Source organism: Brettanomyces bruxellensis, chromosome 4 (assembly GCF_011074885.1).
Source record: "Brettanomyces bruxellensis chromosome 4, complete sequence".
In the NCBI taxonomy this organism is placed as follows: domain Eukaryota; kingdom Fungi; phylum Ascomycota; class Pichiomycetes; order Pichiales; family Pichiaceae; genus Brettanomyces; species Brettanomyces bruxellensis.
In genome coordinates, this window is record NC_054685.1 from 493409 (window position 1) to 514487 (window position 21079).

Sequence of the window (21079 nt, forward strand, 5' to 3'; positions counted from 1 at the left end):
GCCGGGAGGGAATTTTTCCTGAATTGCTCCGAAATGGTTATGACACTGTGCTTGATGTGATGAGGGGGGAGTGAAAATGTATTTTTGTCATTCAGATATTATATGTTACTGCAAGGCTTTCATAATTGTGACGTTTTATAGATTTAAGTGTGCCAAATATATGGAAACATAGAATCTTGCTGATTATACATATGGTTTGCAAGTAAATTGGAGTTTATGAACTGAACATCTAAATCAACATCTATTTAGGAATGAATTCTGTATCACATTTTAAAAAGGCACTAATTTTAGCAACCAATCTTATTATTTCAGTTGAATAAAATTTCGCTATGGTATAAAACATGAAATTAAAAAGAACGTGATATATGATACTGTACGAAGGAATTAGAGTTTCCAAATGAAAATATTAAGCTACACCATGAAGAACAGCAAGGCTCAGTGAATAAAAAATGCTAATCTCCCAAACAAATCACACATTGAACAACATCACTCTTACTATGTTGTGTATCGTAGATTGTAGTTGATAGATTCCAATACTCGATACGAAAGTGTCTTTAACCTTAAAGCCAGCATAGCTACAAGAAATAAAGTATCCAATAAGTAATCCGATATCGTAATTTCATCCTCATAGATACATACACAGGTGTGAACACAACAGATACACATAAACATACTCGCGAATTTGAAATGCAGCCACCGTGTATCTTTATGCATGGGTATAAATATTAGCAAAACAAAGCAAAGAGGAGGAGTGGAATGCAAGTAAGGCAGAGTGCAACAAACGGGAAAGGAGGGAAGCAAGTGAGTAGAATGCAAAACGGAGATAGTACGCACATACAAATCAGATGCCGGCAAGCAGAACGCAAAACAGAGATAGCATGCAAGATATAGCAGGCTGCACCTGACATCTCCAAAGTCTCACTTCTTCTTTGCTGCATCTTTACTGGTGGCAGCACTTGTTCTCCTTGCACTGCTCATACTGAGGGTTGTGGCATTTGTGCTGCTGGAGGACCCGGAGTCTCTGTCATGGGAAGCAGGCTTAGTGGGTGAATTTCGCTGGTTGCTAAACACAAACTGGGTCGCACCCGGGCTTCTCCGATTGGTCTGCGGTGTGGCGTTTGGAGGAAAGCGGTAAGAGGGAAAAGATCGTTGCTGGGGTTGCATTTGTTGCTGGGAGTGCCGATAATAGTACGGAGGCTGTTGGGGAGCATAATAGGGTCCGGATTGGGAAAAAGATGTCCCCTGAGTTGATGCTGATCCTAATCCTTGTCCAGGTCCGAACCCTAATCCTTGTCTAGACCCAGGTTCTAATCCAGGCCCGGATCCAGGGCCAGATCCAGACCCTATTCCCGGCCCATATCCCGGGTACCGCTGATTATAGTAAGGTCCACCCGAAGGCTGACCGTACTGCGGATATCTGTACATATAAGGCCCCGGAACGGCACCCTGAGCCGCCGGATACTGCCCGGAAACAGCCGGCGGAAAGCCCGTGACGTCCGACCGGCTTTTCTTATGCTCCGGTGATCGCCGATGATCCATCCCGCGTCCTCCAGTCACAGTGATGGATTCTCCCCGGCTGTGGAGGCCTCTCCGCGGCTGAAGGGAGAAAACTGCCTCCGTTCCGCCGAAGCCAGCCTCCGCAGACTCGTTTCTCGAATCGAGCTTCCTCTTCGTGGAGGTGGTCGGCGACGCCGTCTCGGAGACGAGTGAGAGGTCTGCCGGCGAGTCGATCGACGCGTCGTCCGGCTGCCTCGCGCTCCGGCTCGACGTTCGCGAGTGCCCAAGTCTCGACTTCCTGTTTTCGTCCTCGTTATCTCCGGGACCCGACCAGTGGTGAAACTGGAATTGCTGCTGCTGCGGTAAGTTCACCTTCCACACGGATGTTGTTCCCGTCATCCCGGAAATAGTGTGTGAGCGTTGGTGTGACCGCCGGAAGGGGCTCCCGGTGGGCTGCTGCTGCTGCCTCCTTACACCAGATCCAGATCGCTGGCTCACTGCGTGCTCCACGGGCACGGATGCCACAACGAGGCCCGGAGTATGTTGCACAGCCCGTCCCGTATTTGCTGCCGGTGCAAATTGTGGATTTTTTTCGGGAGTGCGGATCCCCAGCCCGGTGGAACCAGTGGAAGTGGGCCCGGTGTGCCCCGTGGACCCAGGTGGCCCGGTAGATGCCGACGGCCCGCCCACGGTATCCCCGTGCGGCCTCTCGGTGTCCCCCGTGTGCCCCCTCTCCCAGTCAGAGATCAGCCTTGCGAAAGATTGCGACTCAGTTCTCGAAAATAGGAAAAGGTAAGGGATCAGCCCCGGCGGAATGCCAACCGAGTGGGCTTGTTCTAGAAGCTTCATCGACAACTCGAGATCTCTCGCCCGGGCCTGCTCTGCCTTGACGGTCTCTTGCTGAATTTTGAGCGATATGAGGGAGTCGAACGAGTCCCGGCTATATGGCCAATCAGAAGGCTGCACTCCCAATATCTGCGAGACCATCTGCTTCATGTCCTGAACTGCCACCGAGGGCATTTCGTCCTTCCACGTTTTTTTGGGATTCATCATCTCGCCAATCGACGGCGCGTGGCTCATCCCTGACCCGCTTTGTTCGGCATGCTTCGACTCCCCCTGTGGCGCAGTCTCTGAACTCTCCTTCCTCTGCTTTGGAAGCCCCTTTGGATAATGCCCCCTCTCCTCTTCTGTGCTGTCGACTTCCATTTGGCGTCAAGTGCACAAGTGTCTGCGGAAAAATCACAAAAGCAAAACGAATTTAATGCCCTGTCTTGTGCTCTGATGTTAAAATGCTGTTTTCACGTGTCCGGCGAATAAAATTGGTGAAACCGCACCAATGTACGGTGTTGCGTCTTCTTGTACTGTGTGTATTTGTGCTGTATGTAACTGGACGGGCACAATGAAACTCAACGTGTACTCTTTGGAGGTGAAATTCGTCAATTGTGCGAACTGTATGTGATTAATGTATAATGGGTGGAGCAGAGCCACGAAGCACTGCTTCAAGAAAGAAATGCTAGGTTTTCTAATGAACGATTATACGACGTGTTCACACGGTAAACTGAGATGTGTTCAGCAGTCGGAGATTACTGGCAAACCATTTCTAAGAAGGGAAAGACTGAGTTCAAAGGCTTTGCGACCTGCTTACAGCTGCGATCGTATATATAAATGGACTTTGCCGAAAAATGAGGAAATTTAAAAACAAATATAAAAAAAAAAAAAAAAAAAGCCAAACAATCAAACAAAAATACAGTGCTACTAACAATACATTAGGCAGACAGGTGAGAGGCAGGCAACTTGCTGTGTTTACCTTGAATTCTTTACGTATTTGTTTTAAAATCGGTTTGGCGTTTGTTGTCTAAAATTTTTTTATCTCTTTATGCGTCCTATTCTTCTGCATTTACAGCTTTAGGCGAATTTATCAATTACCGTATTGTCCCTGGGATGTGATTTAACGTTACTTAACTATTTTGAGAAATGCCGATTTTTTTTAGCTTGTAGATTGTCTAATCTTAGCACAAACAGGCGTCCATTTCAGGGTATGGGATCTCCCTTTTTGTGGTTCAAATTAACTGCCGTCTGGTAACTGTATCGAATAATTTGTGTAACATGACACGCCAAATAATAATTATATCTGATTTTGACACACATTCTGATAAGATGTGCCAATTGAAAGCCTTGGTATTTCAGCTATCATCCGTGTATCAATTATATTATTTAGCAGTAAGCGCTATACTTGAGATTTGGAAACCATGTTTCTAAATTCGGCATTCGCTTTTTCTTTTTCTTTCTTTGATTATTTTTATATTTTTATGCTTTTGCATTGACAACTGAATTAGTGATAATCATAATACTATTTGTATGTATTGGTTTTCTGCTTATTTTCGGTAGGCACACTTTTCGATTTCGAAAATAAGGTTGCTTTCCTGAAGGATCAAATTTTGTTCCATGTAGCATCTCACTGATAACCCATTACAAAATGTAAGCGCCTGATCAATAATAATATGACGTATTGATTCACAATTTGGCTGTGCATATTCATTTTTGTAAGGCTAGATTCTACGTTCGAGGCAGCGAAAGCAGGATTGGAGATTCTAAAAAAAGTACTTGAGAGGGATATGCATGTATAATTTTTTCATACCTGTTAGAGCAAATCTTTCAAAATACTATTTCTTCTTTACTTATTATGTCGGCTTCTAGTACTACTTAATCCCAGCGCTAAATAAATTACATCTTTTACCCATTGAAAACGTAATAAAATCGATCAATGAAAAAGGCATGGCGTCTGGGAGTTGGGTGTAACTATAAAGATTAATCACATATGGGGATATACATTTATATGTTATATCAAAGAGAAATTAAAATTTGTAGAGGAAGTATTTTGAAATATCAAACAAACGGCTGGCCAAGGGGACATACAGGAATTTTAATAATTTGGGCTGGGTAAAGACGGGTAAAACGTATGGAAATTAAAAGGAATTGGGGTGTCATTTTTAAAAATAACAGTTATTCACATGCATATATTACGGGATTTGATACAAAATTCATCATTACTTTGATTGTGTATGTGATTCTTAGATGTAGACTCTATGGATTAGCTTTTAATAGCTCTAGTATGTTGCATAAAGCGTCAAAAAATTTCCCTAAGCTCTTCAGACTTAAAATCGGTACATCCGGTGGGCCATCCTTTTTCCTTCTTGTAAAAGTTAAATATTTTCTAAATAGTTTTTAGGTATATCTTCAAACCGTTTATTTTGATATATTTCAAGGACCATGTGAATCCGATGGTCATCCAGATGGTGAAAAATTAGTCAATAAACGCGGCGTACTACTTTTTTTTTTTATTTTTTTGTAGTCCCCAAATACGGCCCATGATTCAGATACTACTTCCTTATTTTTCACATTCATCTCGTCATATCTTTGCGAAAATACAGTGGATAACACTGATTTTTTAAGTGATATAGATATAAGGGGAAGTTGCTTTCTTGTTTGACGTAATAGGAACACAAAGTTTGCAAAAATGACCGCAGATATAATCCAGGGAAAGGTTATAAGCAAAGAACTCCGGCAGAACATTAAGAATGAAATAGATGCCATTAAAGCCAAAAACCCAGAGTTCAAGCCAAAATTGGTGGTAATTCAAGTTGGTGCTCGTCCAGATTCATCAACCTATGTTAGAATGAAGCTCAAATCATGCAAAGCTGTGGGGATCGAAGGTGAATTAAGAAAGTACGATTCTACTATTGGTGAAGAAGAGCTTCTTAAGAGTGTCCATGAACTGAATGAAGATACATCTGTTCACGGCGTCTTGGTTCAACTCCCGCTTCCGGCACATATCAGTGAAGAGAAGATCACAGATGCTGTGGAGCAGGCTAAAGATGTGGATGGCTTTTCTCCTTTGAATATGGCAGCTATTTTTAAAAGAAAAGCTCAACCTTTACAGATTCCATGTACTCCAAAGGGTGTCATGTACATGCTTGATCACGAAAAGGTTGTTATTGACGGTAAAAACGTTGTTGTCTGTGGAAGATCGGACATTGTTGGTGGACCAATGGCTAAACTTCTCGAGAAAAGAGGTGGAACCGTCACTATTATTCATTCAAAGACTACGGAGGAACAGAAAAAGTTCTACTGCTCCAATGCCGATATTATTGTCAGTGCGGTGGGTAAAGTGAACTTTTTGAGAGGTGATTATGTGAAGCCGGGTGCCGTTATTATCGATGTTGGTACAAACTACGTTGAAGATAGCACTAAGAAATCCGGACATAGATTAGTGGGAGATGTGGACTTCGAATCGTGCCGGGAGAAAGCATCTAAGATAACTCCTGTTCCAGGGGGAGTTGGACCTATGACTGTTGCTATGGTGCTTCATAATTTGCTAGAAGCTTCTAAGAGGGCTTACGGAATCGAGTAGAAAGTCTTTTTTTAACGCATCTATTTTACTATAAATGATTAGACGGATTCACAATAAATTGATCCATATACACGGTGGAAGGATGAGTTAAACATTCCAGTAATATATTTATGCCGGGCAGAGTTGCACATAATGGTTTCCGAATTGTGTAAACTGATACTTCTTCCGGGTAACGGTGCATACTATCAAATATCCTTTTAGTATGTTACTATTTACTAAGTAAATAACCAGAAATATATAACTAAATACATACTGAGAAGGCGACGCGTAGGCTGTAACAAAGCATAACGAATATTTATGATTAAACTCTGGATATATTGCAAGCATATTAGTCTAGGCAGATTCCAGGCAGACTACATGTATATGACAGATTACGGCTAGATAACATGATATACATACGGATACTGCATGATTAACACTTTAGATTAGTACATGCTGATACCACAGTAACGTTTCTGCTAACGTTTCCACATGCTTTTTCAGTCATTTATAAGTCATCCTGAGATCCTATCCAGATCTCACGATGATCCTCGTAATTATTCCAATTATATATATAATACCTCTATTTGTTCTAACTTTGAAAAAATAAAAACGCAACGTTTACTTCAAATGAGCAGATGCATTCTCATACAGACTCTCCCAGACATATGCCTCACTTAGCATCATCTCAATATCCTTTTCCGTCCATAAATCAGTCTTCTTGCTATCCTGAAGAAACATTATGATATCCTGGAATTCCATATTAATTAAAACGTCACCAAACCGCCGCAGAAATGCACAGCAAACATACACGTGGAACTTGCTGAAACCGTCTGGAAAATCAGAAAGATAGGTATCCCACATCCTGATAACTAATGGAAGCTCAAATTCTCGCATGAGGAGACAATTCATCCACCTGAAAGCAAACTGAATGAAATCCAAATTCTGGTCCGCCAAATGCTTTGCCAAACGTGGTTCATCCCGCGTAATTAAGTCCTTCAACTGATCGATCTGCCGGATGATTCCCGGCTGCTCATGAATGTAGTTATCCTGGATCGTATCTAGCATTTTTGTCAGACACCAATACGTGTCAGCCTCAACTGTCGTCATAAGTTCAGTTGGTGCTTGCTTTGGGTCAAAATTGACAACAGTCTCTGGCTTGCAAAGATATGCAGAGAGAAAAACCTGAAAAAATGGTGTAACCAAGTCGTTTATTCCCTGAACATAGCCAGAAGCGGGATGCCTAACCGCCCAAAGGTATAAAATTCGCTCAAGAGACCTATGTGTGGCATCTTGCGCATATAGATGTATACCAGGATTCGTTCTGGGGACATCTATCTCGATCTGATGCCACATGGCCTGGTCTTTCTGTCCTTGAAGTAACTGTCGAATGCTACTGGCATATTCCTTACGTTTTCTACCCAAGACCGAAGCTCGAGTTCCCCTATTTGCAGGCAGATATCCCACCAATATCTGCCACACTAGTGGTCTTATCGAGGCCGGAATTCCGCTCCAGCTCTGCTTCCTGAGCTCGCCTATGTCAAAAGGCTCTTTTGTGAGCACACGCACAATTTTTTTATACTTGATGGCCTCCTTATCGTTAGGAAGGTACTTTGTAAGACTCGAAAAGGGATTCCCCACCAACTCCTTCCAATCTGATCGTATCAAACTGTATTCACTATCACTTGCAACCACATTATTTTTTGAGACATCGTGCGCCAGGCCTGCTTTTGGTAATTTTGAGCCTGCTTTGATATTAATGTTATTACTTTCGTCACGCTTACTATCCTCAGACTTACCCTCAAGTGTCAACCCCTCAAGTGAGGGATATAGTGCGGGCTTTACCATTCCGGGGCTCTCTTTCCCAACTGTGCTCTCACTATTTTGACCTATATCTCCTATATCTGCACTCCAAACATCATCTTCCTCCTCAGAGCCAGATATTGCACGGCCACTCTGGTGGCTGTGATTGTGGCGGTGACGATGGCTGTGCTGATGGTGTGCATATGTGCTATCCAAGTTGCTTTTGGCTACTGCTGGTGGAATACTAGGAGAAATTGATCTTATGCTTGGGGAAGGGGAAGGTGATGCTGTATCCATATAACTGAACCCAGCACCTATAACAACTTTGCCAGAATTCGCAGATGCTACTCGTGAACGATTGAACGATTGCCTAGCATCGATACTGCTAATGCTAGTTCGTCCGTTTCCATACTCATGTGAGGACTTGCCCAAAGTGCTTAACGAGGTTAGAGATTTGAAAAATGATGATTTTGTCAGTGGATTCTTGGTTTCTTTTTGAAGATCGTCATTTAGACTGTCACTTGAATTGAACAGATAGTCATTCGATCCGGGTGTTTGCTAAAGAATAGGTAGGTAAATGTGAAATGTTAGTGAAACATGCTAACAAATTAATTTTGCTCTAACAAATGATCAAACTTACCTCAATTGGATGGTGGTATCCATGCTGACCAGATTTTCTCCACATAATAAGAAAGAACCAACCTGCTTGGTTCCACTCAAGTGTATTTCACGCAATATGAAATGCTGATAGACGTACAAAAGACCCATATATTATTATACGAGGTATATAAACAGAGGTAGCGAGCGCATTGCTAGGCATTAATTTTATTTCATTTATTTACTTATTTTTTTTTTTTTTTCCCCTGATGCTAACTTGATTTCTCACTATTTGAAAGTATGCAGAACAGTCAAATATACGTAGTGGGTAACACAAAAAGTTAGCATGCGGATTAAAGCAAGCAAGTAAGATTGCGAATTGATGCATTTTACAAACCCTAAGATGATTATTCAATATGCTAATTAGTCGATGTACTGCAGTTTTACCAACACTAAATCTACCACACTTTTAAAGCATTCTAGTGGAATTGCGTTCCTACTGGGTGTAATTTCTCATTCCTAAATTCCATAAGTCATGAGACTCACTCAAACCATATGTAATGGTCTTTTTGGAAAAGCCATCCTTCCCAAGAAGCTTTAATGATTCGATAACTTCCTCGAGCAAAATAGCCTTTCCTGCCAATATGGTTTGACCAAGACCAGTATAATTAGCATTAACAACGTGGATATGAAAGTGATAGAAAGAGGGCTGATAATGCACATACAACCTGAGTTGATCTCTAGCAATCGGATACTTTGTAGGAACGTTTTCTAAAATGCTATCCCGAATAGCCTCCAAATATGGTATATCTCCTTGCTTTAGGTCCCTGATGGACGCAATATCGTTCCTATAAACAATTGCAACAAGATAAAGCGAGTCTATAGCCACTCCGTCCCATTTCATATCTGGAAGTAGAATGTAACTGCTGTCTTTGAACACAACTCTCTCTGCTTCCTGTCCATGATACAAGATATTCCTCACCCAGGACAAACGATCACCTTTCTGAGTTTCTATGTATGGTCTTACTATTTTCTGATAGGCTTTTGGCGTCTCTATCACCATATGCAATGGATGCTTACGATATTTCGCAATGTGTGCTGCAGATGCCGGGTATATGAGATTAATTTTGCATTCTGCTGAATCAGTAGTTTGTTTATCACCAGGATCTTCTGTTGATCTCGAACCTGTACCCCAAAAGTACACATCATTGCTTTGTGCTTGGATGATATTCGAATTTGGAATACATGCTTTTGAGTCAAAAGGCCTCTTCTCTAGCTGTAAGATGGCATTTTTTCCGTTAATAGTGCCGAGAAGACTGACTTTCTTTGTTTGAGAGTCTGACTCTAGATTTTCCGTTGAGTGGAATAATGGTAAAAGGGTACTCAATGACATTACTGCTTGCTTTGAATAGTAACACTATCGACAGTTCAAAGTGTTGTTGTCGGGAGAGAAATCCACATGAAAAAATAAAATCATTCAGGATGGGAATGTGAAAATTATTCTGTAGCGCGATCTCCCTGAAAAGACATACATACATTACTTCTATTCATTTGTCTATTAAAAAGAGATCAAACGGTACATCTTAATATAACTGATATAACATGCAGTAAACAGTAATAAAAGTTTCTAAAATGCTTACCACCACCTCGCTTGACGAACAGTACTATCACGTGACCCAAATACCAACACCCCGGTATAATCCAACAGAAAAATCCGGGCAATCCCGATGCCAAGGCTGAGTTTTAAATGCGGGAAAAACGTTAAAAATGGCAAGAGTTGTATAAAAAAGTTTCATGAATGACACTGTAAGCTTAACTGCGCCACATCATACTCCTCATTAGTACAATGCAAATATTTATCAGCTAAAGAAAGACCAGGTGTTCAATATAGGGTATCGCATATTGACTCATAAGTCACAAGCATGTCCATTAAGGTAATGATGTGTAATCAGGGCTAGGCTATTTCTTTTAGGCACTATTAGTGAGCATTTCTTTATATTACCGTAATGCATATTGTTCAGGAGTCCTAAAAAAACTTTTTGGTAGCGCTCAGTACAATTAACTGCACTCTTCTATTTCAACCTGAAACCAGGTACGGAATCTCGAATGTTGGTTGATCTACATTCCCCTCGCTTCATACATAAACGCTGGCCTTACTGATCGCCCGCCTGCTATCATAGTTTAGTTAATTTCCATTCATATTTATTTTTATAATTTATTTTTATCATTTATCGAGTACATATATTTTTTTTTCTTCTTTTGAGCATTTGCATTTGACAGCTGGCTCCCCACCTCCCGGCAGTCTTTTAGTTAACCTTAACTTTCTTATAGATACTTTTTGAGCTCCGGACCAACTTCAGTTAATTGCACCGCTCACTGCAATTGCAAAAGGTAGTTTGAATTTTTGGAGCAGGAAAAGCCTACCAATATTTGTTAGCCATAATACAGGCCATCACATCACATAAGATTGCTTCTAGGTTTGAAATTGTACAAATTATAGGAATTTCGCAAATTTCGCAAATTTCACAAACTGCACAAATTGCACAAACTGCACCTTTTAGATCATCCTTATTGCTAGAAACACTTGTCGTATTCTCTGAAGCTATTGATTAAGTGGTAGATTATTGGGAAAAGAAAGTTCAGCATCAAGATATTCGCACAATGTCACTCTTAGCAAGCAACTCGAAAAAGAAGCTATACGAGTTTCAGGAAACTCTTGGGGCTGGATCATTTGGAACAGTGCGTAAAGCTGTGCTGAAGGAAACAGGCGAAGAAGTGGCTATCAAGATAATCTTAAAATCTCGACTTAAAGGCCATTTAGAGGCCGTTGAAAGAGAAATTAGGCTTCTTGCTTCTATCTCTCATCCAAACATCGTCAGGCTTATTGACTGGTTTGAAACCAGACATAACTTTTACATTGTGACCCAGTTGGCCACGGGAGGTGAACTTTTCGAAAGACTCGTGAAGCAAACGTGCTTTACCGAGTATGATGCTTGCGAAATTATATATCAGTTGTTATGCGTACTTGATTATCTTCACAAAAGAGGGATTATTCACCGAGATATCAAACCGGAAAATGTGTTGTACTTGACCAAGGCGACCGACTCGCCGATCGTCCTCGCTGACTTTGGTGTTTCCAAGCAGACAAACGCCAAGGGAGACCAGAAAATTACAGGGTTGGCAGGTTCGTACGGCTATATAGCACCAGAAGTGTACGCGAGTGAGGGAGTTGGCGATTTATACGGATTGGGAAAGGGCGGATACACAAATGCATGCGATATCTGGTCGCTTGGTGTCGTGGCCTACACACTTATAGGTGGATACTCTCCGTTTTGCGCTCAGACACCAGAAGAATTCCTCGATGAGGTCCGTAGCAACAATTTCGTTGTTTTCCACCAGAAATACTGGAAGGATATCAGTGAAGATGCCAAGGACTATATAGTGAAGAGTCTTGACATTGACAACAGACGAAGACCAAGCGCAGAGCAACTGCTTCACCATCCATGGATTTTGAAGCATGTTGCACAGAAGAATAGTACTAAGGCATTGCCTCAGCAGAGAAATATCATCACGAACATCCAGGGTGGATTCAATGCTGCCGAGAAGTTGCGTAAGGCTGTTAGATTTGTGATAATGAAGAACAAGCTTGCCAAGTTGCGCGTATTGAGAAAACAGGAGGGTGAGGAGTTCGACTCCGACTCAGAAGACTTTGTTTTCCACGCATCACCGACAAAGAGCAATGTTGTGATGGATTTCTCGAAGCTGTCACTTGACGAACTTCGTGATAAAGAGCATAAGGCTGAGGAAGGGGCCCGGAAGTCCAGGAGACAGCAGAAAAGTGAGCATTTGACACTTGCATTCCAGAACCTGGTAAGGTTGGCACAGGACTCGAAGGAGCGGATCAAGAGGTACCAGGATGAGGAAGATAGAAATAGCAATTGATCGTATATGATATTACGGATGTGTCTCACAGACAGTTTGGAACGATAATAAATAAACTTCAGGTTTTTCTAGCAAAGACTATGTATATGGATGTAGAAGTACATAATTTATAAAAAGTCGTCCGGCGTCCTGCTGATCCTCCTACTCATCCAAAGAGCTCATCAAGTGCCTCATCAGCCAAATAGCGTTGCATAGCACTTACTGCACTTACATCAATGTGTTGTGTTAGCAAGGCACCTCTGTACTCATCATCTTCTTTTTGCCTACCCCCCGATTTCGAACCTGGACCATCAGATGCCCCAAACATTGGCGAAGAGATAGCCGAAACCTGCCGCCTGTAGTTCGAAGAAGAAGAAGTTCTTTCCATCTCCGCTCCACTTCTGTATTCGTTATTCCTGAGTGCACTGTTAATTTCTCTGCTCACGTGATCGTTCAATCGACTTAACTCTTCAATATCCACAGCATCATTAGATTTCACCGTGTCACAAAGAGCCGAAAACCAGCTTGATGTGCCCATGTTGGAAAGAACTTTCTGGTCCTCATCTGTGCAGAAAACACTAACATTAAGCGCGTAGTACTGGTTGGCATGAAATCCGTAATCTTTCAACTGCTCATGGCTTGTCTGGTCCTTTATTTCCGTTCTATTTGTTACGCCATGGCGTATTTCCGACTGTATCTTCTCATCCTGTCGTGCATTAGGATAATAGGCCCGAAATGCGCCGATCGAAACTTTTCCAAGACTGGCAGTCTGTTCGGGGTCAATAACTATTGCCACATACGGATCTTGAAACGTCTGATTGAGTAGTTGTGTCTTCACATCTATACCCGAAAGCCAGCATCCAAATCCTGGATGTGAATGATACCAGCCAATGATATTTTCGGGATGCAAACCTGATTTGTGCTCCTGCTCAATATAACTAAGCATGAACTCATATGCCTCATCTAGCGGGTTAACCCTTGACTCTGTACCATGAACTGGAAGTGGGAAACTGTCGAGAACTACGAGATCATTTCCAATATACTTGCCAGTCATCATTCCCATAATCTCCAGTGGTCCTCCCAATCTTGCGTGCACTGTCATTTTGATCAAAGCAGAAATCGCTATATGAACCGTCTGAAAGTAGTGTGCTTGCTTTTTCCATGGTTTGGCATCTCCTGGCTTCAAACTCTTGACTTCGGTGGTGTAAAAGCTCCTAATCTTCGTATCATCAGTTCGCTTAATTTTTGTAATGCCCATTTCTTTCTCAACGTTTGGCTTCAGGTCCAATCGTTTATTTCTTAGTTGTTGCTCAAATTCCGCAGCCCTAACCGTTTCCTCGGTGAGCTTTGAACAGATGTCCACGGTTACCATTTTGAGGCGGTGTTGAGGTACTTTAACGTCCTTATTCATGGATTTGTAACTTGTTAACTATAAAAGGCACCTGAAAGTTCCATTCCAGTTGTGAATTTCGAAAATGAAAATGTGCGTTTGCAGGACTCCGTTTATAATGATGTATGTCAATATTTGTCCATAAATACAAGTTATCACGAAATCAATCGATGAAAGTGGCATCTAGCTGCCAATAAAGTAAGAATTATAAGTTCGTGTGCTTTCGCTTTGTTCAACCTATTATTTATTTTTTGGTCTGATAGTTTTTTTTATTTCTTCCGCATTTTGCTATTTTCTTCTACCTACAAAGTATTTAAAAATAACCAGTGACCCATTATGACTATACATATTATCTATATAAGAAGCTCCCTTAGTCTGGAGACCAATTCCTTGTTAGCCAGAATTGAGCTGATCTGCTTATCTAGCTTATCTTGAACGTCCGGCGTGTTGATTGCTTTCTCCAATGGCTTATCAGAAATGGACTTTGCATCTGAATTCTTCTCAACATTGCTCTTTTCAGAGCACTCTTTCCCAGTGTTACTGTGCATAAATTCGTAACATTGGGAGTCGGATCTCTCACAGAAAACCTTCTGATACTGCTTAATATCAGTAATCGACGGCTCTTTCTGAATTTTGGTTTCATCATCACTGGCATAACTTTCATCAACAGCGGCATTAGAATTGCATGACTTCAAAACTGGTTTATACTCGTTGTCCACAGAGAGTGACAATCTCTTTCTTTTCCTCTTCATAAGCTCTATTTCATCAACCTCATAAAAATCATCCGTGGTCTCATCATACTGCCAAATTTTCAAATCCAGGCCATAAGGTTTGGGCTCAATACAGTAGATATAGCCATGATGCACGTCTAACTCTGTTAGCATCTCCTTACTGAGGTCCATGAAATAACAAAGTAAGACTCTAATCACAACACGGTGTGATATAAGTAGTACGTGCTCTTTGCATCTTTCCAATTCGATGATGATCGGTCTTAGTCGAGAGATAAGATCCAAGTATGACTCTCCGCCAAGTCCAGGAAACCTGTAACTGAGCTTGTTTTGAATCATATTGTAGTACTCGTCAAAGTGATCTATTCTAAAGTCATAGTCTTTTGATGAATCTAAAGACCCGTAACAAATATCATTCAGCATTCGGAAAGATTTCATCTGGTACTCGTTATGCGAAAAATACTGGGCTGTTTCGTTTGTTCTTTTCAAGGTGGATGTCCACACGTTGAATTTCTGCTCAATATGTGGCCCGTTATGGAACGAAAAGAAGTCCGAATTCTTGACAAATTGCTTGTTGAGTTGTCTAAGATTGAATTCCTGTCTTTTTCTGGCAATAAACTTTGGAAGTGCTTTCGCAAACTTCCAACCATTTGTGGATAAGTCCGAATCTCCCCCTATTATATGCTGAACATCATCTTCAGTCTCTCCATTTGGAGTAAGCCATATTTGACGATCGGTGAGGTTGAAGTTGAGCAAAAAGAACACGCACTGCGAAGATAGATAGCCGCTGATGTTATACGATGTGATCTTCTTGCCTGCATTGATGATTTTCACGTACTGCACATCATATTTCTGATTTTCCATCTCCTCTATTTCATCGATTGTTTCATACACACTCTCATAGTTTCTCAGCCTATTTCTAAAGTCCTCTAATGCAAGTTTGGGCTTCATGGATCGGTAGTCCGGACCCATAAGCTTCAAGTGGATGTTCTTTTCAATAAGTTCACCATCCGTGCATATGCTTTCCAAAAAGAGAATCTTTGCCGAGCCCTTCATTCGACTCGTGACTGTTTCCACAATCCACTTACGGCGGTTCTTTGTTGTGTTGGTTGCATCAAATATTCCAACGTTTCCGTCTTCATACTGAAGATAATCCAGAAGCCTGTTCAAGGTCTCTTTTGCCCATTTTTCCCTCAGTTTGAGATTTCCCTTGTTGCGTGAGTCAAAAAAGCTGGCATCATGTGTTGTGGAGGTCCCTTTATGTTTGTTCTCTGTGCTTTTTTCCTGCTTCTTTGGTGCGGTATTGCAATTGTTCGATATTGGTCCTAGAACAGGCACTTCACTTGGTCCTGTATGCTTTTCACGCCTAGTATTACCGACATTGAATATCTTCGTATTGAATTGGGACCAGTTGAAATATCGCTGGAGCTTTTTTGTAATATAGGATTTTCCCCTTGCTGGAAGACCAACACAAACGATAACGAGCTTTAGGGATTCTCCCGGAGACACATCGGATGATGTCATAGATGAGCTGTTGGAAATGTTTGACATGGCTGAAAGTGATGTTGAAGAAGCTCCTGTTGATGCTGCAGCTGAAATAGTTGGTGATGGTAATTGGTCGAATTTTAAACTAAATTGTGCTTTTGATGCTGTTGGATTAGAACTCGGTATTAAAGTCATATTGAAATTTTTATCTGGCGCTTAATGCCACTCGAGGAAGATGAATGTGTAAACAGCTTGACCACTTTAATTTTTTCTAAATGTATATGAATCTCACAGTCTCTGTCGAGTATACTTGGTACTAGAAGCCAATTGCTATCAGGAAATAATTGACCGTTATCATACATATATTGATGTAGTGGTATAAAGAAGAAGACAAACTACCAGGGAAAAATAATATTTGTGGATGATATATCGAGGAAACTACATCTTACTTATATCTGATATCTAACAATGACACACGAGCATTGCGAAGACTCATGACTTGACTATTCGTCATAAATATTGATGTTGCTAGCATGTAAGCGGCTGGAATTGCAATAATGGGTAAGAGGTGAAAAATATGAACAATGGAAATTGCCAGACGAGAAAATTATTTGATGGGTGGAGAAATGGAGAAATTCGGACTCAAGATGATTTGGGAATTATTCTGAAAACTGGACTTTTTCGACAATCTACGCTGAGATTTGTCGATTAAAGTTATTCCGAACATGATGAAAATTTTCGCTATTAAGTGATGCAAATGTTAATTTACGGTATGATTGAAAAGCTAGATTTTCACTTTTGGTCTGTACTAGGTACATGTTATACAATTTTTTGCCTGCTCCCACAATCCAAAACACAATTTGCTGACCTCCCTGATTTCGGCAAGGTTTGCTTTCGCGGCTAAAATTATCGCAGTCCTCATTCTGTAACCTTTCCCCGCGCTAGTTCACAATTAACTGAATGAGTCAACTGGAGAAATGGCTGATTCTTCTGATGGGTGGAGAAACGGAAGACCAAGGGTGTAGGGATGTTCAACTCAAATTGATTAATATTCTTTCGAAAGGGAATTATTCATCTGTAAAAGGTTGGTTTATGTTGTAGTTTTACAATAAATCATAGTATAAGTTTGGGCAGAAGTGATGTTCAAATAGAATACTTATAAATCTATGACTAGCAGTAATGGTTCAAATGTCCTCCTGGAACCTATTTTATTTTGGAGTAACTTTTTTTTTTTTTTTTTTTTTTTTTTTTTTTTTTGGCAGCAACCTGTGCAAACTCTAAAATGAAAAATTCATAATTATCGAAAATCAATATCGGCAGCGCAATTCTCGATCATGTAAATACGTCAGTATTTTCTTTTACTAATTTAACTACTTAAGGTAGGCCTTTTTCCGAAACACCTACAACAGGTTATCATTGGAATATATCATTCAAGATATTCTAAGTTCGCCGTTATCTGATTGCGGGCTGTGGCTTAACACTACTTCACATACATATTCATCTTTTAATATATCTCAAGAACTGAATGATGTCTGGTCTCCTTCGCATTCAACTAAGGCCACAGGCATCCGGATTGCTCCGTGTTTCCGAATCAGGTAGAGCCAGTTTTGCGCATGTTGCCAAAGCCGTTGCTAGCATCGGGGAACTATCTGGTGCACGGATGTGTAACATAGCTAAGAAGAACTTAAGTATGAGGAGACGTTTTGATTACTTCAGTCGGGGAATGGCCACTAAGAAGGAGGTTACATTGACTTCAGAGATGTATCCCGAGACCAAACGGAATCCCGCATTTAAGAAAATCACAACTGACGATATTGACTTCTTCAAAAAAGTTCTCGGAGACAAGCAGGTGATTACAGATGTAGAAGAGTTAGAGAAGTACAATGTGGACTGGATGGCCAAATACAGAGGCCAGTCACGTGTCGCATTGCGTCCCAAAACGGTCCAGGAAGTGTCAAAGGTTGTGAAGTACTGTAATGAAAATATGATTGCAATTGTTCCACAAGGTGGAAACACAGGCTTAGTTGGTGGTTCGGTCCCAGTTTTCGACGAAGTTGTTATTTCTGTGGCTAACATGAACAAGGTGAGATCGTTTGATGAGACCTCTGGTATCCTCAAACTTGATGCGGGTGTGATTATGGAGGATGCAGACAACTTTCTTGCCAAAAACGGGCATATCTTCCCGCTCGATTTGGGAGCCAAAGGGTCATGTTTCGTTGGAGGAAATGTTGCAACCAATGCTGGTGGTGTCCGGTTATTGAGGTACGGATCACTGCATGGTTCTGTTCTTGGATTGGAAGCAGTTTTACCGGACGGAACGATATATGATTCGATGCACTCACTTAGAAAGGACAACACTGGCTATGATTTGAAGCAGTTGTTTATTGGATCCGAGGGAACATTGGGAATCATCACTGGCATTTCTATTTTGTGTCCGGGTCGTCCAAAGTTCTCGAATGTTGCATTTTTGGGACTTGATAGCTATGAAAAGGTCCAGCAGACGTTTAAAGCGGCCAGATCTCAGCTTTGCGAAGTTCTTTCTGCATTTGAGTTCATGGATCGCCGCTCAGAAGTTTTCTCGTCACGTTTACTTGGCCGTGCACATCCTTTGGCTGGTGAAGACGTGGATGTGGATTCTCTCAAAGGAAATTATGCAGCTTCCGTTCCAGAGTATCCATTCTATGTGCTTATAGAGGTTGCTGGTTCAAGCAAGGAGCACGATGATGAAAAGCTCGAGTCTTTTCTTGAAAACGTGATGGAAAGTGGTGAAGTTTCAGATGGTACAGTTTCGCAAGATGAGGCACAGATGGCGGAACTTTGGGAATGGAGAGAGTCCATCAGTATGGCTGCTAAGATTGATGGCGGTGTTTACAAGTATGACGTGTCGTTACCGCAGTCAAAGATTTACGACTTGGTCAATACTGTTCGGGAGCATCTTACGGAGAAGAATTTACTTTCTGCTACAGACAAGTCGAAACCGATCGTTGATGTTATTGGATACGGCCACATTGGTGATGGCAACTTGCATCTCAATGTTTGTGTTCGTGAGTACTCCAAGGTTGTTGAAGAGGCTTTGGAGCCATATGTGTATGAGCAGGTTCAGAAATACCACGGATCTATTTCGGCCGAGCACGGTTTGGGATTCCAGAAGAAACACGCAATTCAGTACACGAAGAATCCGGTTGAGCTGCACCTTATTCGTGATATGAAGAAGCACTTCGATCCGAAGGGAATCATGAATCCATACAAATATGTTTGAATGAGCAATACACAGTGTGTTTGAATTAGAGTGTGTGACTCCATATTACGTTTAGTGCTGACTTATTTATAGTTTATTTATGAAATCGGCCAGAGATGTGGTCGGCTATTAGAGGTGCTCTGTGATGTAAGATTTTTCTTAGAATGAGATGTAATGAAGTAATAGTAAGCAATAACCCCAGGTTCAATACTTTCAGCTTCAGCACTTCCTGTTTCCAAGTAATACTAATCAGAGAGAAAATCAACAAGTACGAACTAGTACGAACTAGTTCATTTCCAAGTCCAATACAAGATCAGAGCTAGAACCAACATTACAACAGAGACGCATATTAAATGATAACTGGATGTAGGTAAATATCATCTGTATAAATACAAACTATAGGGAGATCTGCCGGAAGGCCCGTTTCCCCCAGGCCGGCGACAAATCACCAAACAAAGCAACGCAACGCACACAAAAACTAAGGAATAGCAAGAAAAAAAAAAGCGAAACCGTATTCAGAGCCAAACGCTGCCATCAACAGATGAGCATTTGCAGCATACTCTAGTAAGGATGCCTGCAAAAAAAAGAAGCAAGAGAAAATAATTGTACGTCGAGAAGCAGCGACTGGAAGGAATATGAGAGAAGAGATAAAGGCAAGACTAAGCAAAGAACAAAAAAAGAGAGCGAAAAAAGGATTCTCGTCGATCAGAACTTGCCCGTGGTGTTGTTCTCAGGAATATCATCATCAGGATTTGCGACTCTTAGAACTTTTCGGTTGTAATCGGCAGCATCTGCAAGAGATCCATCACTCAATCTCCGCCTTCCCAGCATCACTCTGTTTGCCGTATCATCCTGCTCAGAGGCAAATGGATTCGTGCTCGACTTAAGGGCCTCCTCGTAAGCCACATCATCAACTATTCCGTTGCTTGTGTTGTCGCCAGACTCGTAATCATCGTTTCTCCTCTTTCTCCAGATGAAGAAGAACAATCCAGCCGCAATTAGGCCTAGACCCACGACTCCGCCAACGACTCCACCGGCTATTGCACCTGTATTTGACCCAGAAGAGCTTTTTTTGCTCTCTGGTGTGGATGAAGCTGTGGCTGACGATGTGGCTGACGAAGATGATGACGTGTCCGTCGATTTAGGAGACGACGTCTTCGACGTGACTGTCACCACAGATGTGACAATCGTGCTACTGTTCAAAACGGTTGTTTCAACAGTTGCACTAGACTTTGAGCTCGTTGTAGGGTTTGCAGAGTCGGAATTTGTAGATGAGGTCTCGGAAGAGCTTTCTGAGTCCGAACTCGTGCCTGCAGCCGAGGTTGTCGCACCAGCATTCGTCTGACTGCTTGATGCTGCTGCTGTTGACGAGGTGCCGGCGGCAGAAGTCGAATCTTCGGTCGAACTTGAGCCTGAGTCGTCTGAATTTGCGGATGATACAGTCACACCTTCCTGCGCATAAACGTTGTACGCGTTTGTTCCTCCACACATATCCGATGGATATCCATCGCATGTTGTTGAGCAAGAGTTACTCTGGCTGCCTGATGGCTGTGATGAGCCACAGTAGCATTTGTTGCCTGACATGGCATAAAAGTCATACCCACTACATTGACTGGAGCAATAATCCGACGACTGCCAGGTATATGAGCCCTTATCGACCCAGGACGACGGGACGCTGGAGTAGCAGCCCACCATATCGCCTGTGGCCCCCACCAATGACGGTATCACGGCTAGTGTGAGTGCTATAAGTGCCGACATTTGTCTTTATGTGTATATGTTTTAGTTTTCAGCTGTTGAAATGTGAAACGAGCGGGAAAGCAACGCGTGCAATCTGTTTGTGGTATGTGGAGCGTGTATGCAGTACACCAGATAAAGTAGAATGCGTCTGAAATATAGCTGTGATTCAAATAAAACTCCTGTGACTTTTTCTTGCTGTTAGACTTATGGCGTCCTCAAAGCTGAAAAAGAATGATTGCTCTGGGTTGTACAAGTCGGTTTTTATAAAGAAATGAAAAAGACAACAAGTTCCT

General features: G+C 41.7%; 9 protein-coding genes across 9 annotated transcripts; 3 read left to right on the plus strand and 6 right to left on the minus strand.

Annotated features, from left to right (window-relative positions):
* Window positions 1–918: 918 nt before the first annotated feature.
* Window positions 919–2703, minus strand: BRETT_001768 (uncharacterized protein; the record flags this gene model as incomplete). The annotated part of the gene is made up of 1 exon (XM_041280310.1): window positions 919–2703. One exon carries the CDS (start codon window positions 2701–2703, stop codon window positions 919–921), a length of 1785 nt encoding a protein of 594 aa, XP_041135193.1.
* Window positions 2704–5014: 2311 nt separating this feature from the next.
* Window positions 5015–5908, plus strand: BRETT_001769 (uncharacterized protein; the record flags this gene model as incomplete). The annotated part of the gene is made up of 1 exon (XM_041280311.1): window positions 5015–5908. The coding sequence occupies one exon, from the start codon at window positions 5015–5017 to the stop codon at window positions 5906–5908; it is 894 nt and encodes a 297-aa protein (XP_041135194.1).
* A 600-nt stretch (window positions 5909–6508) lies between these two features.
* BRETT_001770 (uncharacterized protein) lies at window positions 6509–8375 on the minus strand (the record flags this gene model as incomplete). The annotated part of the gene is made up of 2 exons (XM_041280312.1): window positions 6509–8248; window positions 8331–8375. The coding sequence occupies 2 exons, from the start codon at window positions 8373–8375 to the stop codon at window positions 6509–6511; spliced, it is 1785 nt and encodes a 594-aa protein (XP_041135195.1).
* A 408-nt stretch (window positions 8376–8783) lies between these two features.
* Window positions 8784–9680, minus strand: BRETT_001771 (uncharacterized protein; the record flags this gene model as incomplete). Its single annotated transcript, XM_041280313.1, has 1 exon — window positions 8784–9680. The coding sequence occupies one exon, from the start codon at window positions 9678–9680 to the stop codon at window positions 8784–8786; it is 897 nt and encodes a 298-aa protein (XP_041135196.1).
* A 1268-nt stretch (window positions 9681–10948) lies between these two features.
* Window positions 10949–12229, plus strand: BRETT_001772 (uncharacterized protein; the record flags this gene model as incomplete). Its single annotated transcript, XM_041280314.1, has 1 exon — window positions 10949–12229. The coding sequence occupies one exon, from the start codon at window positions 10949–10951 to the stop codon at window positions 12227–12229; it is 1281 nt and encodes a 426-aa protein (XP_041135197.1).
* A 145-nt stretch (window positions 12230–12374) lies between these two features.
* Window positions 12375–13580, minus strand: BRETT_001773 (uncharacterized protein; the record flags this gene model as incomplete). The annotated part of the gene is made up of 1 exon (XM_041280315.1): window positions 12375–13580. The coding sequence occupies one exon, from the start codon at window positions 13578–13580 to the stop codon at window positions 12375–12377; it is 1206 nt and encodes a 401-aa protein (XP_041135198.1).
* A 371-nt stretch (window positions 13581–13951) lies between these two features.
* BRETT_001774 (uncharacterized protein) lies at window positions 13952–16006 on the minus strand (the record flags this gene model as incomplete). Its single annotated transcript, XM_041280316.1, has 1 exon — window positions 13952–16006. One exon carries the CDS (start codon window positions 16004–16006, stop codon window positions 13952–13954), a length of 2055 nt encoding a protein of 684 aa, XP_041135199.1.
* A 1333-nt stretch (window positions 16007–17339) lies between these two features.
* Window positions 17340–19070, plus strand: BRETT_001775 (uncharacterized protein; the record flags this gene model as incomplete). Its single annotated transcript, XM_041280317.1, has 1 exon — window positions 17340–19070. The coding sequence occupies one exon, from the start codon at window positions 17340–17342 to the stop codon at window positions 19068–19070; it is 1731 nt and encodes a 576-aa protein (XP_041135200.1).
* A 684-nt stretch (window positions 19071–19754) lies between these two features.
* Window positions 19755–20807, minus strand: BRETT_001776 (uncharacterized protein; the record flags this gene model as incomplete). The annotated part of the gene is made up of 1 exon (XM_041280318.1): window positions 19755–20807. The coding sequence occupies one exon, from the start codon at window positions 20805–20807 to the stop codon at window positions 19755–19757; it is 1053 nt and encodes a 350-aa protein (XP_041135201.1).
* Window positions 20808–21079: the final 272 nt, after the last annotated feature.